General features: G+C 35.5%; 1 protein-coding gene across 1 annotated transcript in view; it reads right to left on the bottom strand.

Moving 5' to 3' along the window:
- Positions 1-6,959: 6,959 nt before the first annotated feature.
- Positions 6,960-19,880, bottom strand: part of LOC149779871 (whirlin-like) — an 87,541-nt gene continuing 74,620 nt past the window's right edge. Inside the window, exons 15-16 of the mRNA XM_089937313.1 lie at positions 14,067-14,216; positions 6,960-12,576 (exon numbers count right to left, since the gene is read on the bottom strand). Of these exons, the coding sequence (XP_089793439.1) occupies positions 12,358-12,576; positions 14,067-14,216 (369 nt within the window). The 3' untranslated portion in view covers positions 6,960-12,357. The remainder of the gene's footprint in view (positions 12,577-14,066; positions 14,217-19,880) is intronic.

The following is a 19,880-nucleotide window of genomic DNA, read 5'->3' as shown; positions in this document are numbered from 1 at the left end:
TGAATCATGGCTAGATTATTACATGTTACTGATGTCACACTTAGGTTTGTATAACTGAATCGTGGCTAGATTATTACATGTTACTGATGTCACATTAGGTGTGTATAACTGAATCATGGCTAGATTATATATGTTACTGATGTCACACTTAGGTGTGTATAACTGAATCGTGGCTAGATTATTACATGTTACTGATGTCACACTTAGGTGTGTATAACTGAATCATGGCTAGATTATTACATGTTACTGATGTCACACTTAGGTTTGTATAACTGAATCGTGGCTAGATTATTACATGTTACTGATGTCACACTTAGGTTTGTATACCTGAATCATGGCTAGATTATTACATGTTACTGATGTCACACTTAGGTGTGTATAACTAAATCATGGCTAGATTATTACATGTTACTGATGTCACACTTATGTGCATAACTGAATCATGGCTAGATTATTACATGTTACTGATGTCACACTTAGGTGTTATAGTATATAACTGAATCATGGCTAGATTATTACATGTTACTGATGTCACACTTAGGTGTGTATAACTGAATCATGGCTGGATTATACTGAGATTATCGTTGACGCTTATAATAGAGAAGAGGGAATCCATTATGACTTGAATGGACTAACTTTGATAATTTATCATCATTTATTGGATGCCTATCAAATTATAACACTGGACAACAAATTTTTACAAAAGTCATGTTACTGAAATAAAATTAGTCAATTCTTATCAATTTTTATGTGCTGAACACGAATATGACAGTCAAATTGCAAAATTGGCTCTAGTTTTTTTGTAATCTGCAAGAAATTAATGTTTACATAACGAAATGCATTCCAATAGTAAAAGGTCAACTGTAATAGCCTACCTATAAAAAATCAAGTCATTGACTACATCTTAGATTTCTTCGCCTGTCTCTTGTACAGCTGTTCGGGAGCATCTCTGAGGAGTGTCCAGCAGTAGTCAGCCAGCATTGTAGTGGACCATTTTCCCTGGTATCTTTGTTCCATTGTTGCGATATCTTGATGAAAACGTTCGCCGTGTTCATCACTAACAATACCACAGTTGCTAGGAAAGAAATCCAAATGGGAATGAAGGAAGTGAATCTTTAGAGACATATTGCAGCCAAGTTTCTTATACTTCATCAACATGTCTTCTACTAGTTCCTTATAGTTTTCTGCCCTAACATTTCCGAGGAAGTTTGTAGAAACTAGGCGAAAAGCATTCCATGCTTGTTTCGCGTCACCTTCCAGCAAGTTGTTGAACCGGTCATCTTTGAAAAGCTCTCGAATCTGAGGACCCACAAAAACTCCCTCTTTAATCTTTGCTTCGCTGAGTCGAGGGAATTTTTCATGCAGGTATCGGAATGCTGGCAAAGTCCGGTCAATGGCTTTCACGAAGTTCTTCATCAAACCTAGTTTGATGTGAAGGGGTGGTAGCAAGATTTTCTGAGCCTCAACCAGAGCTGGGTGTTGGATATTCTTCTCTCCAATGGCTACATTCTGCCTGTGAGTCCATTCCTTCCTCATGTAGTGCATTTCCCTTGCTCGGCTATCCCACTTGCATAAGAAACACATGTATTTTGTATATCCTTGCTGCAGTCCCATTAAAAGGGCAACTACCTTCAAATCACCACAGAGGTGCCAGCTGTACTTGTTATACTCAATGGAATTCAGTAGCTGCCTTAAGTTATCGTATGTCTCTTTCATGTGGACAGCATACGCTACTGGAATAGATGGAAGAATGTTTCCATTGTGCAAAAGCACAGCCTTGAGACTCAGTTTCGAAGAGTCCACAAATAGTCTCCATTCTTGTGGGTCATGAGTGATTTTTAAAGCATTCATGAGGCCCTCAATATCGGAACAGAATATCAGATTACTTTCCTTTCTGAAGAAAGGCTCCAATCGCTGGTGGCGCTTTCGATATGCAGTAATTGTGACATCTTCTTCTAGAAGATTCCATTGTTGGAGTCTTGATCCTAGCAATTCTGCCTTGTTCTTTGATAAGTCCAAATCACGAATCAGGTCATTTAGTTCTTCCTGTGTTATTCTGTGTGGGGTTGATGATGCACCACAGTGAAAATCTGGATCACTGCATGCTGATGGACCAGGAGAAGAACAGGTCGACTCACCTTTGTCTTCGTCAGATGAATCAAGAGAATATTCTGCTGGAGGTTCTGGAATAGGAAGTCCCTCACCATGTGGAACTGGTCTCAATGCAGACGGAATGTTTGGGTAGACTATTCTCGACTTCTTTCGCTTCGTTATTCCGCTGGAAAGAGGAGGAACCAAGCAGAAGTAACAGTCATTTAGGTGGTTGCTTGGCTCTCTCCACACCATTGGGACTGCAAACGGCATTGATGACCTTTTGCAATTCAACCACTGTGAAAGCTGTGTTGTACATGTAGCACAGCATATATGCGGAGCCCAAGGCTTGTCTTGGTCACCAACCTTGCATCCGAAGTAAAGATGATATGCCTTCTTCACTTGAGAATTGATACTTTTCTTCTGGTTGGCAAATGTCACTTCCCCACAAATATAGCAAAAATTGTCCGCGGTATTAACACACTTTCGAGGCATTACTGTTCTTTATTGTACGTAAATGGATAAAATAATAAGTTTTATGTAACAGTAGCTTGAACTGTCTCGCACAACGTCTAAAATATTTTAAATGCTGAACCTATCTGATTGGGCTTTATATAGTACACTGCTTACGTCAGCTTCAGCAGCCGCCTGGCATTAGTATAATAGGCCTACACATGTATAGTACACTGCTGACGTCAACTTACTTCAGCAGCCGCATGGCATTAGTATTGCATTGCATCAGAAAATGATGCAATCAACTGTGGATGATGTGAGCATGATGGTATTATGCAATGTTACATCATTATTCCGGATGTTGCTGCAGTCCTACTGGAGAAATTTACACAGTGAAACATAGAAAATGAGGTATATGAATATCTTCAAAACGAGAGCCAATACAAATTTTTCACGGTTATATTCGTGTTCGGCACACCAAAATACTACAGATTAGGGCCTTTTCAAGTCGGTAATGATTTCACTGTTGACCAGTGTAATCAATTAGTCAAAACTGGGAATAATGGTGGATCATAAAGAAATTGGCAAAGGTAAGTGAAGGAGTGGATGAATTTTAATTGTGTTTTATTGGCAATTAATTTCCTTCAATAGGCAAAATGTTTAAGAGTTCTGATGTTTTAATTAATACATCATTCAGTATCAGAAATGACCTGTCAGACTTGTGCATGACGTCCTTTCTAGACTTGATCATGGGAAATTTAAACAAGGTCCATCAGTCAAGTGACCACCAAGATTTTAATTTTGACTCTTGAAATTATGGGGTCACGGATCAAATGACTCATCACTTTTAGAATCTGTTGAGAACCCTGAGCATGTTGCTTATGAGTCTTTACGAATATGTTTGAACTAAGATCCTTCTCAGATGAACAACTTATATTTACCTAAACCAAATTCATACATTTATAAGAGTTTTGCATTTTCCTGAGCTGAACTATGGAATTTGATGACACCTTATTTAATGTCATCTGACTCATGCTGAGCTTTTTAGTCGGCATATAAAGAAACAATTGTTTTTAAGATTTATAGTTCAGTACTACTGTATTCTCTTTTAAAATTTTTAAGTACTCATCTATAATGTTTTACATCAAATATGTCAGGCATCAGCAATCATTTAGGACTGCTGTTCCAGGTTTTATCATTTGTAGAGGGCTGTGTATTGTATTTGTCCCTTCAATTAAATTAGTACTTGGAATACAAAACTACAACTTGTTCTCTATTCCGTTCAGAAAAGTTTGGCATGCCACCATTGACACAAGTGCCATAGGTTACTTTCACATGAAATAATGGTTTACATTACTAAAAACTGAAAACCTTTAAATACCTTGTTTTTAAACATAGCTGAATACAACATGACCAAATAAGACAAAAAATATTTCATTCAGGAAGAGTTTTTAAAGTTAAATGGTACTGACCGGACATAAAATTTGGTTATCATTATTAAACATAGAAAACCTTAAATATTTTTTTAAAAATTCAATAATAACTACTTGACGGATCTTGGTCAACCCTGGCTTAAAGGGCATTATAATTTTTCAATCCATCATCAGATTTTGCCACCATTAATAACAACACAAATTTATGCCAAAAAGCCACTCAACAGAATTTGTGAAGAACTCTGACTTAAAACATCCTGACACAAAGGCCTTTCAATATCAGACAGGTAATGCCAATATATTGACAAAGGCAGAAACAGGCAAAAATGCATTAGATTGCTCAGATGACATCTGCCAAATAATTAAATACATGAACTCGGGATCAGTGGAATGCTTTCTTTTGATACTGTCGATTGCACATGTTAGTGTATGAAAACAAATGTTGCTCTAGCTTTTGTATCTTCATCCATAATTTTGTGCATACAACATCATTTGCCTAACACTGAAAGACTCCTATGCTTTAAAAATAATTCCACTTTTAGTAATGGCCACCTTATTTTGTCGATTAAGTGCTTACTTAAGCATAGTTTATACACAGCAATAGGTGACCCACTCACTACCATTCTTGCAAATAGACCGCATTAACATGCATGAGCTGTATTAATACATCCCTTGCCAGCCAATCAAAACAGTCCCAGCTGTTATGTGCAGCGTCCTTTGTTTAAGCTGTCTGTTCTAGTTTGGAGCTGATAGCGACAGCATGCATATTTCGGTCAAAACCCACCGCCATCCCCACCTCAAAGCCTACAGTGTTCAATGGACATGGGAGTGTCTGCTTCTGCGTGTTGCTTACCCTAAATAAGCAGTTGCCTAAGGGCATCCACTTCATTCCATTCTGTTTATTCACCCAAGAATCTAATGTCAGCACTATATGGTGTATTCAAAATAAACCACTGAGTGAAGTCCACACAGCTGCCACTGTCATCCCATCCTTCGTTGGACAGTCCAGTCTTCGCTGGGCTCCATCAGTTTCCGCTGAAGAAACTTTACTTAAGGGTTATCCATAACATTCTGTCAGGGAGTTTCACAGACCAGCTGTGACCTCTGTACAACCATGTTGTGCCATTCAGTAGCCACTGAATCACTCACAGAATGAACAAAACAGTTTCATATGTAGCAGCAGATAGTCCCCCTTGGCAATCAGTATAATTATAAAAAAAAACTTAACTGGATCTGTGTTTTGTTGTGTATAAATATATACATGTGAAAGCCCTTATTACTAGAATGCTTCTGTACAATTTAACTGATTTCATGTGAGCAGTATCTAAGAACTTTACAAGTTTCTATATTTAGTCATTATATGAGAGCAGATCAACGTAAATTGAAAAATACGGAAATGGCTTTGATGCCAGGATGGTCAATATCAAGTTGCAACTAGTTTTTGGAAGAAGTTGAAAACAGCAATTGTGATAGACAACTGAACTTTTTTCTATATTTAGTAACCATGAAGATGAACCCTGTTGCTTATATCAGTTAAAAATGTTTCCCTGCCAGAATACTTTTGTTCAATCTGATCCAGTTCTGTTCAGCAAGTTTATGAAGATATTTTTGTTTTCCATGTTTAGTGACTGTAGCCATGTTGATTATATAAATTACCATAATTGGAATAAATTTAAAGCCTTTCATTTGAGGATGCTTTGTGCCAAATTTGGTCATAATTGGTCCAGTGGTGTTTGTGAAGTTTCAACCAGCAGCTGTTGACGGATGCATGACATGTACATGATAAAACAAGTCACGCCATAAATCTCATCCCAAATTCGGCATATATTTATTTTGCATTTTTAATTATATAGTGACAAGTCTATTTTACAAATTGTCTGAAATGGTCCTACAGAATGAAAATTAAAATGTTAATTTCATCATGAACTACCAGTATGCCTATAACAGTTGTATGCTGTCACTTACTGTTCTCATCATCAAATATGCAGATTGCAGTTCTGTCTCTTACTCTTCCTATCATGAACTATACAAATTGTATTTCTATGTCACTGTTCACATCAGTGAACTATGCTGATAGCAGTTCTGTCACTGTTCTCATCATGAACTATGCCAATTACATTTCTGTCACTCTTCTCATAAGTACTATGCTGATCACTGTTTATAATGTTACTTACTTTTCTCATCAATGAAATACGTTGACTGCATTTCTATGTCACTGTTCTCATCAATGAACTATTAAGACTGCATTTCTAAGTCACAGTTCTCGTCATGAACTATGCAGACTGCATTTCTGTCACTTGCTGTTCTCATCATACGCAGACTGCATTTCTGTCACCCACTGTTCTCATCATGAACTATACTGATAACAGTTAATAATGTCACTTTTCTCATCACTGAACTAAGCTGATTGTATTTCTATGTCACATAGTGTTCTCATCATGACCTATACAGATTGTATTTCTGTCACTTACTCTTCCTAACATTAACTAGGCAGATTGCATTTCTATGTCACTGTTGTCATCGTGGACTATGCAGATTGCATTTCTATGTCACTGTTCTCATCGTGGACTATGCAGATTGCATTTCTATGTCATTTACAGTTGAATTATATTTAGAAGATTATAACCAGAGTATGCTTTTGCTCTAAAATGATTGAAATGGTCCTTTTCTTAAAGGTTAGTATGCCTGAATTATGACTAGAATGATGTTGGTTTGAATCTGGCCAAGACCAGGCTGGGTTAATTTCCACAGTATGTCTCTGGGCAAGCCACTGTAATCCAAATTTCTGACCATATAATAGATCTACTATAATACACTTTATTGACAGTATATATATATATATATATATATATATATATATATATATATATATATATATATATATATAGATCTACATCATAAAATATATAAATATAAAATGATAATAACAACAATAATGAGTTGACTCTTCAATGGCCCTCATGATATTGTTGCCCTTTCTAAATGCAGATATCATCAGGGACACTTAAATTTATTAAGTTTTTTTATTGCTACAAAATTTATTTCACTTAATTGTAGTACTGGACACAGACTGTTCTAGAAAATATCCCTGGGACCCAGGGAGTGCATTTTTAATGTGGAGTACTCCCCCATAAATGCAGTTTAGAATTATTTATCTTATTTTAATATGAAGTCTTTGAAATCAAAGTACCCAGGCATATATTTTTTTAAAAACTACTATCCCTGGGTACCAAGTATGTTTAAATGGAACAGCCCTAATAGGGACCAATGACTGTGGCTTCAAACTATTAAATGCCATATTTTCGTGTTTATATACAGTCAGTTTTGGAACATAGTTCAGTATAAACTAGTATCGTATGCCACTATAAAGGAAGTAAACACTTGTCAAGAGATACAACTATCAATATTAATATAATTACAAATGAGAACAACATTCTTAAACTATAATATATAGCACTATGATGAATTCTGACCAGGATCACAACACTTGGCAGACTTTATCTCATCATTTGGCAGACTTAATTTCAACACCTGACTGACTTTATCTCAACATTTGGCAGACTTAATTTCAACACTTGACTGACTTTATCTCATCATTTGGCAGACTTAATTTCAACACTTGACTGACTTTATCTCATCATTTGGCAGACTTAATTTCAACATTTGACTGACTTTATCTCATCATTTGGCAGACTTAATTTCAACATCTGACTGACTTTATCTCAACATTTGGCAGACTTAATTTCAACACTTGACTGACTTTATCTCATCATTTAGTAGACTTAATTTCAACACTTGACTGACTTTATCTCATCATTTGGTAGACTTAATTTCAACACTTGACTGACTTTATCTCAATATTTGGCAGACTTAATTTCAACACTTGACTTGACATTATCTCATCATTTGGCAGACTTAATTTCAACACTTGACTGACTTTATCTCATCATTTGGCAGACTTAATTTCAACACTTGACTGACTTCATCTCAACACTTGGCAGAAATATTCTCAATACTGGAAGACTTTATCAACACTTGGCAGGCTTCATCTCTATACTGCACAACTTTATAACAAAAAAAATCCCCAAATACTACTTCATCCTTGTATAACCTGATTATGAAATGTATATTACTTTCTTTCTCATGTTTGTAATTAAAAAGTGGAAGAAAAAAACAGCGGGCCTGAAAGATTGCACTCATGCCATTTTAGTTTTTAATATCATTAACATCAAAACTTAAAAATAAACAAGTACAATATTGCACATAATATACAGACTGTACAATCATAATAGGAAAATACATCACATCATGAATAAATCTAACACAACCATGTATCCACAAAGATGAAATGCTTGAAAAGACTTCAATCTAAACACAGTATGTCTTTGGAAATTGCAAGGGTTTTTAATGTCAAAATTTTGATTCCAAAGGAATTGATAATTCTTTTTACTACTTATAATTACTAATGAAAAATTCAAAAATAAATAAAAGTGTAAAATATCCAAAGAGTGAGCATTCACACTAATTGTATAATAATGCAGGTATTATGAAGCATTGTATTTTTTGTTATAAGAATGTATGTATTAAGAAACACTATATTTATACAATATATGCCAAACTGCCAGCAGTGTTTACCCAGGATCAACTTTCTTAAAGTGTGATGACACTGAGTAAAACTCTTCTTGTATTAAACATATAGATCTGAAGCAAGCAAGATATCCTAAGACTTAGGTGCACACCTTAACTTTTAACGTCGAGAAATTATATAGAAGAGCAAAGTTTAGAGTTGAGTACAAACCAGCAGATCAGGGTCTATTCTATATGTATGGAATGGAGGTAGAATGAAAAAGATTGACTCTGATCTACCAGTGCATTATACCAAACTACCATAAAATGATATATCACTGTACTCCAATCTACCAGACTGCTGCATTATAATGAGGCAGCTTATAGTGTAAGACCAGTCAACTCTGATCTACCAATGCATAGTAATAAGGTAATTTATATTGTAAGACCATGGATTCTGATCTGATCTACCAATGCATAGTAATAAGGTAATTTATATTGTAAGACCATGGATTCTGATCTGATCTACCAGTGCATTATAATGAGGCAGCTTATAGTGTAGGACTACTACTCTCTGATCTTCCAATGCATTATGATGAGTTAATTTATATTGTAAAACCATGGCACTCTGATCCACCAGTGCATTATAATGAGGCATTCTGATAGTGTAAGACAACTGTATTCTGGTCTGTCAGTGCGTTATCCTGAGATACCTTATGAATGACCACTTTGATCTGACATTGGATTATGCCAAGGTGTCCTACAATATCAGGCAGATCACTGTACTATGATGTGCCAGTGCAGTATTCTGAGATACCTTATGATGGACCACTATGATCTGCAATTGGATTTTACCAAGGTATCCTATAATGGCAGACCACTTATTCTGATTAGAAAGAGCATTATACAAAGGCGCCTTATGGTGAGGGACCTCTTCACTCTGATAATGTCCATGCATTGTTCTGAAATTCATTACAGTGATGGACCACTGTGATTGAACCTGACACTGCATTATTTTGAAATACATTACAGTGAGGGACTTTGATCTGACATGTACCTTATATTGATGAGCCAATGAACTCTGAGCTGCCAGGCATTACATCAAGATATGATGTTGGTGCTCTTCACAATGATCTATCAGTGCATTATAACTGAGGTACTCTGCAGTGGGGGACTACTGCACTCTGATCTAATAGTACACTATACAGATGTACCTTACAGTGGGGGATTAATGTCCTCTGATCTAATAGTACACTATACAAATGTACCTTACAGTGGGGGATTAATGTCCTTGGATCTAATAGTACACTATACTGAGGTACCTTACAGTGGGGGACTAATGCACTCTGTTCTGACAGCAACTCTTGCAAAATATAGTATGCTCAGTGTGTAATGACCATTTTACACTTGTGCTAGTATATTTTTCACCTAATTACACTCCACTTCACAGTATAACATCCAGGTGTTACAAGTGAACCCAGACCTATGCTCCACTTGTGTATAGCATTAGCCTGTGATAAAGTTTTGACAGATCTATCATTTTATATACCATTGAAGACAAAGTCAAATACACAAGACAATCCACTAACTGGCCATTTTGGTCTGTACAGCAGAAATGTTGTTGTTGTTGTGGTGGGGTTTAATGCCATTTTTCAGCACACGATAGGCTATGCATGGTGGCCAGTATTAATGGTGGAGGAAGAACCTGGGAAGAACCACCGACCCACAAGAAGCTACTGGCAAGCTTTCTCACATACCCACATTGGCTAAATCCTGGACTTGAACCCATGCAGACAGAAGTGAGATGGCAGTGATCCGTAATGGAGAGCGCTTTAGACCACTCAGAGCCCCTACAGCAGAAATAGCACTTGTTGAGTACAGTACAAAATCTGCCAGATTCACATCAGAATATGTCAATGAAATACACTCAGCATTACTCCTCACTAGCACATAGCATAGGTGACAATCCATACTGTGTGTATTGTATATATTTCACTCATGGTAACTTTATCAATTCAGTGTTATATGGCAACACAGCTGCATTTTTTGTACATTGCAGATCATGTACCATGTACAAATTTTTAATAAGATTCATATAGCTCAAAATCATGTATATATATACTAATATAATATAAATTTGCCTTCATTAAAATGTTGCTTTGTGAGAAAAGATGGATAAACCATAAGCTGGCACTGACTATCAATAATGGTGTCCATAAGCTGGCACTGGCTGTCAATAATGGTATCCATAAGATGGTACTGTCAATAATGGTATCCATAAGCATACCATTAGCTGGTACTGACTGTCAATAATGGTATCCATAAGCTGGTACTGACTGTTAGTAATGGCATCCATAAGCTGGTACTGACTGTTAATAATGGCATCCATAAGCTGGTACTGACTATCAATAACGGTATCCTGGCACTAACTGTCAATAATGGTATCCACATGCTGGCACTGACTGTTAATAATGGTATCCATAAGGTGGCACTGACTGTTAATAATGGTATCCATAAGCTGGCACTGACTGTCACTAATGATATCCATAAGCTGGCATTAACACTGTCACTAATGGTATCAATAAGCTGGCACTGACTGTCAATGGTATCCATAAGCTGGCACTGACTGTCAATAATGGTATCCATAAGCTGGTACTGACTGTTAATAATGGCATCCATAAGCTGGCACTGACTGTCACTAATGGTATCCATAAGCTGGCATTAACACTGACTGTTACTAATGGTATCCATAAGCTGGCACTGACTTGCACAAATGGTATCCATAAGCTGGCATTAACACTGACTGTCACTAATGGTATCAATAAGCTGGCACTGATTGTCAATTGTATCCATAAGCTGGCACTGACTGTCACTAATGGTATCCATATGCTGGCACTGACTGTCAGTAATGGTATCCATAAGCTGGCACTGACTTAATAATGGTATCCAAAAGCTGGTACTGATGGTAAGTAATGATATCCATAAGCTGGCACTGACACTGACTGTCACTAATGGTATCCATAAGCTGGCACTGACTGTTAATAATGGTATCCAAAAGCTGGTACTGATCGTAAGTAATGATATCCATAAGCTGGCACTGACTGTTAATAATGGTATCCATAAGCTGGCACAGACTGTCAGTAATGGCATCCATAAGCTGGTATTGGATTTTAACAATCACAAATTTTATCTAGCTACATCATACTGTGAATATAGTATCATTCAGGGTTATTTAATTTTATGTGCTATTAAGACACAATAATTAAAAACCAAATACAATTTGTAGAAACAATGTAGCTTCTCCTCAATGTATGAATTTAAGTACAAAACGAACATGTAATCTGTCAATAAATGACCAAAATTAATATATGTACAGCATGAGTCCACATTACATTAAACAGATGAGTAACAAGTACTGGTGTTTGCTTACTCATGAGTTTGTATCTAATTGATTTGCAAATAAATGCTTATTAATGCCTCTAAAGTGGTGCGCAACTGAATAAGTCACAAATTTATCCAAAGTTATTGTGAGTCAGAATTTGAGAGAAATATAGAATGCCCTGAACTGTAAAATTATTTTGTTACCAAGATATCTACTGTGTATACTCACTTATAAGTGGAATATAACTGCAGACAATGAAGATCCCACACTGCCATAGCATAATACACCTGCAACTCAGAGTCTTATGTTGTTTATTCTACTGATTACTCACTATCAAACTGCACAGACTCTGATCTGCTGGTGCATTATGTGATGGATCTGGGTCTATGCAGTTTGCATTTAGACTTGACTTATATGTCAGTATATACGGTATTATGTGTTCATCAAAATATTAGCAGTTTCTGGCTCTGTCAGAATGACATTGGAATCTGTTACAAGTAGCTCCATCTGGTTTTCTGATTTATCCTTGAATGCTTCTGCGATGGTTTTAGCTGCCTCAAAATGTTCCAGACCAACTAATGTCTGACCATTTACTTCCAGGATTATGTGACCCACTTTTGGGCCACCTGATTCATAGGCTGAACCTCCTGGCTGTGGAATAAAAGAATAAACTCAAATGGATTCAATTCTGATAAAGGATTTAATACAGCTTACTCATTTTCACCTACCTTCTGTATTAAAGACTATCATATTAAAATCATTAGTGTCATCTTTATGTAATGAAAGAAAACAAAATGGTTCTTGCCTTACTTAAAAACCCTGAATTCCATAACTTACCCACACATGCACAATGCACTGAACATTTCAAAATCATCTTTTACTTTTTTTTTGCTCATTTGGAATGAAATGGAAATGCATTTACCAAAGTCAGTTTTTCTGCTTTCAAGAGTTTTACAGAGAGAGAACAAGAGCTTTCAAATCTTGCATTAAAAGTGTGCTTTAATAAAAACTTTAATAAAAATGTTAATGTGTATAATGCAGAGTCAAAACTTATTTTTAAATTGCAGCAAAATTAAAATCAAAATTAAAATATAACCCTAACTGCAATAAATGTAAAATAACAGCTGAAAAGCAAATGTCAGCAATTTTATTTCTTGTTTCACTTCACTTAAATCAGCTGTGCTAAGGGCTGTTCCATTTAAACATACATGGGACCAAAGGAAGGCAGTTTGTTAACAATGCATGCCAGGGTACACCGGTTATGTGAAGAGCTAATATGAAAATGGTAAAATGTTCTATAGTGTATCTATGAGTGACTACTCCATATTAAAAGTGCCTCCCCTGGGTCCCATGAACATTTTACTGGAACAGCCCTAATACAATTACTGGTAATAATGTCCTGGTTACACATTAATGGCAGTTGTTTTTTTTTTTTGTTTAAACATTTTCCCTGTCTAGAATCTCATTCTCATTTATCATGCAAACGATTTTAAACATGGAAATTTAATGGAAACATAAAAATAACTGCATGATTTTTAAATACATATTTGTTTCATATCAGATTCATTTAGTATTCGTCATTTAGAATTTGATTGGGTGTGGGGTTTAATCTTTATATATACTAATATTACTGAAGTAATCTATTCTAGCAAAAAATTTAATGAAAATTTGTAAATTTGGTGAATGATAATGCACAATGTAATGATATTTCAGGTATCTTTATAAATATGTTTGCTGCTACACTCAGAAAAGTGTACATAATCACAGAATGCAGTATTCAAATTTCCCATGAATACCATAACAAAACAAAGGTAATATTTGTATAATTAAAACGCGAAATGTGACAATATGACAAGGATGCCCCAACCAATATATGATGCAACTGAATGGAAATATTTTTAGTGTCAACTAAAGGCCTCAATCATGTATATTTTTGTTGCCAAACTGATAAAGATTTTAATACACAGCCTCATACTAAATCTGGTTTCAATAATGAGTTTTTAAAAAAAATTATTCAGTGGAGACAAATTATGGCTGGGACAGGACTGACAGACTACAACAGCACTATTTGCTTCCTCCATCTGTAGTGTTTGGGCATTAAAATAAAGTGTTTTTATTATTTTCTATTTGACTAACATTACCTGAATATTGATAACTCTGGGCAGTGGTTGCCGGGTGTTAGCACCACCTTCGACAGCCATCCCCAGTGTGGGTTTTGTCTTGTAAATGTAAACAATCTGAAAGTTGACATCCCCATATTTCTTCTTGGCTTCCTCTATCTTCTGCGACTCCTGGGAAGTAAGAAATATGATACTGTAATAATACAATGATAAACCCATGCCCCCCCCCCACCAATGTTTACAAAACCTCATTATAATGCCCAGTCAGAAGCTGTGTGCTGCCTTTCAAGTGAAGTCACCTTATCCTGAGGTAGTTTAAATGTCAATTCTAATCTCATCCCAAATCTGGAATCCATGCATGCCCATACCCATGCTGTATGAAGGACTGCACTATGAGGTTGCCTTATCCAGAGCTAGTTTAAATATCAATTTAATTGTCATTCCAAAATGTAATCTTAGTTGTCCATACCTTTATTTAATGAAAAGACTGCACTATAATGAGGTCACTTTATCTTGAGGTAGCCTAAATGTCAATACTACTTTCATCCCCAAAATGGAATCCATGCCCATACTCATGTCCTATCAAAGACTGCTATAATGAGGTCACTTTATCTTGAGGTAGCGTAAATATCAATACTACTTTCATCCCCAAAATGGAATCCATGCCCATACTCATGTCCTATGAAAGACTGTTATAATGAGGTCACTTTATCTTGAGGTAGCTTAAATGTCAATACTACTTTCATCCCCAAAATGAAATCCATGCCCATACTCATGTCCTATGTGCTATAATGTGGTCACTTTATCTTGAGGTAGCTTAAATGTCAATACTACTTTCATCCCCAAAATGGAATCCATGCCCATACTAGTGTCCTATGTGCTATAATGTGGTCACTTTATCTTGAGGTAGCTTAAATGTCAATGCTACTTTCATCCCCAAAATGGAATCCATGCCCATACTCGTGTCCTATGTGCTATAATGTGGTCACTTTATCTTGAGGTAGCTTAAACGTCAATGCTACTTTCATCCCCAAAATGGAATCCCAAAATTGCCCATACTCATGTCCAGTGAAGGACTGCATTATGTTTAAGTACCTTACAGTGACTCTAAGATACCTCTGTACATGTACTTGTTTTTAGGATATCTTCCTTCTGTAAATAAGATCACCAGCTCTTAACTTTTTCACAAATATATTATGACGTCACTCTGGTCTTAGGAAAAATACTGCAATCAACTCAAACTGATTCACAAGATATGATGGCAACATTATTATCCACTCCTGGAAAATGCACAGACATAATAAAGTAGGATATTTTTTTGTCCTTAATAACGAACAACAAATATTCTGGCTTTAAGAACAATCCCAGACCCACCCCACTCTGAAGATTACAGTTCTAACTCACTAAAACATTGTTCAATTGAGCCACAAAAGTGCACTGCTGTATTATAAGTGAGGTCATCTTATATTGGAATGAAATTTTATACATCGCATTGCTTCTACATCTTGTGAAGGCATATCTGACAATACCAACCTTATAAGAGGGACTGTGTTACAGCGAGACACTCAATAATGAGATACATTAGTCATCGCATTGCCATTACATTATAAACAGGACTGCTTTACATGCTGTAATTGTATCCATGACCATACCTGCCTTATAAGAGGGACAGTGTTATACTATGACACACTATAATGAGGTACTTTATACACTGCATTGCCATTGCATTCTACACAGCACTGCTATTATATACTGTAATTATATCCATGACCATACCTGCCTTATAAGAGGGACAGTGTTATACTATGACACACTATAATGAGGTACTTTATACACTGTATTGCCACTGCATTCTACACAGCACTGCTATTATATACTGTAATTGTATCCATGACCATATGGGACAGTGTTATACTAAGACATCTATAAGGACGCTGCTGTAGTTCATTGCTTTTTTCCAAACATAAACTTGATATTACTGTACTTACTTTAATCTTCTCTGAACAGTTCTTTCAGAAACATGAACACTGCAGGCTTATAATGTTAATGGTCAAAGATGGTCTATGATTGTCAAAATGCATTATGAACAAGACAAAGAATTTTGGTCTCTAACTTTTTTTTATTTTCTATGAAGCCCCATTGTAAAACTTTTCAAAATTTGACAAATTGCAGATTATGATACACTGCATTCCTGTTATTTAAAATATTTCTCTACCATTAACATCTTTCCAGAATAAATGAAATGTCATGTGCTGCTGACCATCCATCCATTTCTTACTTTGAGGCACCTAAGTTTCAATTGCATCACCTGAGTTAGTCTAAAAATAGCACTTGCTACAAATGTACAATTTCTGACTTCTTTCAAGATGTTCATTAGTGTACCCATACAATAATAATTCTTATCCATGTAAAGACCCTCTGAAATTTTTTGCTAATGTTGACTTTTCTTACTACGGCAGCTTCTCACATTTGACCAAGCACTGTATTTACCAAGTATTCATTTCTTAAACATTTTTAACACCAGTAGGAACTACTAACATTTTATAATGACCTGTATTGTTATTTAAGATGTGTACAGAGGAAACATTTCAAACTATATTACTTATTAAAAGCTGTACATTTCATGATGTTGATTCCAATTTCGTGGTAATATATGACCATCATTTTAGGCAACAGAACAAGTGATCTATCACGGATATACATGTATTCATTTTGTATTTTCTTTAAGAACAAATGGGACCTACCCTGCATTATAAGTGGGTCTGCAAGTTATCTGGGTGCATTGAAATGAGGCCGTTGTATTGCAGAACCACTTAAGCAGTCATTGCTGAAGTCTTACAGACTTTTACAGTATCATCCCCATGCAAGGCATTATTCTTTTTATTATGGATACCTTTTTTGACGTCTGCAAAATGGCTAGTTCAGCATGTGTGTAGACTTGAGGACAAGGAATTCTGAATGACTTGAGTTCTAAAAATCCATCCATTATGCAAAATTATCTGGTTTTACCCAATTATTATTAACAAGGTAATATGACTGACAGTATTTTTACTGTTTATCTCATGTGTACATTATGCACCTCAAATATGTCCAAATAAATGGGTTTTTTATCTGTATCATTACAACAAGAAGGCATGACATTGTCTTGATGTTCATAACAAATTGGCTTGCAATAAATCATCTCCAGTTTCATTACCATAATTCTGTGTACCTCCAATTAATATACCTCTCCAAATTAGAGATATTAACAATTTAATATACATGTATAACATCAAAGCATCTAACTGGTGCCTAGAGGATGATGCATAAAAATGAATTTGAAAATTGGGAACATAAGTCACAGTGAAATGGCAGTTTTAAAATCTGACATTCATTTTCTGCCTAATGTCAACAATATTTTTGACTTAATTATCATCTGGTAACTGCGACCGCCAATCTTTGTAGATTCTTTCAGTTTCAGAATCATGTCTGTCAACTCGCCTGACTCTCAGTCCAATAATGAATCCTCTCTAGCTTTGATGTGATGGTGGTTTTTATTTCAGGAATCAGTTTCTTCAATATCATCATAGCATTAACTGTTCTTATATTGTTGTGCACCAAGTCATCGGACAGAAACGTAATTTCTATGCTTCCATTATTTCTAAAGTAGACCACAAATGGATTGCAGCATCATAGCTTCTGAATTCCAGCAGACACTAAATTTCTCTGCAAAATCCATTTTGGTAGGTTATCTTTAAGGGTTTTGATTGCCCTGTACTGTTACTTTACCTTATAAACATGTTCTTTAAAATCACGTCTGCTCATGGAACATTATTCACCAATTTTGGCTTGTCTGCATCTGTTCTATCTCTGCTCATTTCTTCCCATCATCTAAATTAACTTTATTCCATTGTTCATAGTGAACTTGTTCAACCAGTCCATTTTAATTGGAAACTTATGGGCTGCCCGCTTCATCAACCTGCCTTATGAATTCATCAGATTTTAAATGAATATTGGCTATGCTGCTTTCATGGATTTAAGAGTTAGCCTCATATTCTGATGTTTAATAATAATAATAATAATAATAATAATAATAATAAAGACTTTATTTAGGTAACTCAGTTACTTACAGAACTAATCTACCTTGAGGCCTTCTATCTGTTATGTACAATATATACAGTATATACAACATGATGTGAAGAATCTGGCTTGACACTAAATAATTAAGTATTTTAAAAATTCAAATTATCAAGCCTGGAACACATGCACAGGCATCTGTGAAAACATGAACAGATATAAAATATAAAATATCATCCTGCATTGAAAAATTCAAATATGAAAATGACGCAAAATTACAGAAAAGCAGGCGGTATTTTTTGTACTAGAACTGTTCAATTTTCTAAAGATTTCATCTATTTAAGACATTGATTATGAAGAGAAGAAAAGCTAGGAGCCTGTCTTATGTCACTCGGAATGTTGTTCCATACCAGTGGACCATGTATATTGAAAATATTTTAAGCAAAGACTTTGGTGTCTTGTAATATACCTGGTCAAACAGTTTTGGGGTGCAGTGTACAGAATGTAGTAAATGATAATGTCTTCCATGTTTCTGCAGAGTTGATAAGCCCTGTTATTTGGTACAGGCAAATTTGTAGACTGTTTCGTTATAGAGGCATAATCAACCATTATTTTACTTTGAAGTATATGGGGAATTAATTACCAGGTCTTGTATTCTTGTTTTTGATACCTACTGAGGTTGAACACACACTTTCCAGGCATTTTGCTCCAAGTGAAATGTGTAAGATCTCACGGAAAAATACCTAGATAAATATTCTAAGTACCACAGACTCGAACTCATGCAGACAGAGGTGAGATGTCAGTGATCAGTAAAGGCGAGCACTTTAGATCAAACAGCCACCAGGGACCCCTTGACAGTTTTGAATATTTTTCTTATTCCTTGACAGCAACAACTTCTTTGGAGATAACATTCAGCAGACATCAGGAATTAAAAGTCATACAAACCTGAATTTTACAAAAAGGATTCGTGCTTTAATTCAACTCAATTATCATGAATACAAATATTTCCAAGTGAAACATTTTTGAACAAAAAGAGATTTTGCATCTTCCCACTATCTCCACCTCTGACAAAATTACTTATATTGCCTGTTTCATAAATTCTCAGTCTGAGGTGACATTTTTTAAATTTTGGTAAAACTAAGACCTGGACCTTATCTGTTATGCAACATATCAAAAGGCAAAATACGTCCCTTGCAACAAAAGGTGGCAACTGAACTTTTCATGTTCCCCCATTTCACAGAAATAAACAGAGAATGATGCACACAGGAATAAGTCTGTGACTTCTAGCAAAATATTCAGTACAATTCAAGTGAATATGTTACCTGTAAAGTGTATGCATATGATAGCGACCCAATCAATCCTTGAATCATTAATTTACAGATTACAAAGGCATATTACCTGTAATTCTCCCACATAAAACTAGCTCATGTTTGATAATGAACCTATAAACTTCTCATTTACAAAAAGATGACAGTAATTCTTTTAATTGGTTTAAAAGAACTTCATATCTTCATCTGACAAAGATCACATATGTCTTTAACAAAAACAATCATTATGAGGTGAAGCCTCAGCCAAACATTACAAAGGCATGGTCACTAGGATTGACAGACTCTGATGTGCTACATGTCACAAGCCTTGGTCACTAGGATTGACAGAGATTGATGTCCTGCATGGTGATTAGGACTGACAGAGATTTATGTGCTGCATGTCACAAGGCATGGTCATTAGGACTGACAGAGATTGATGTACAACATGTCACAAGGCATGATCATTAGGACT

Source organism: Sinohyriopsis cumingii, chromosome 16, assembly GCF_028554795.1.
Source record: "Sinohyriopsis cumingii isolate HCF-2022 chromosome 16, ASM2855479v2, whole genome shotgun sequence".
NCBI lineage: Eukaryota > Metazoa > Mollusca > Bivalvia > Unionida > Unionidae > Sinohyriopsis > Sinohyriopsis cumingii.
The sequence above is the reverse complement of the archived record's forward strand: the minus strand, read 5'-3'. Positions and strand labels throughout refer to the sequence as shown.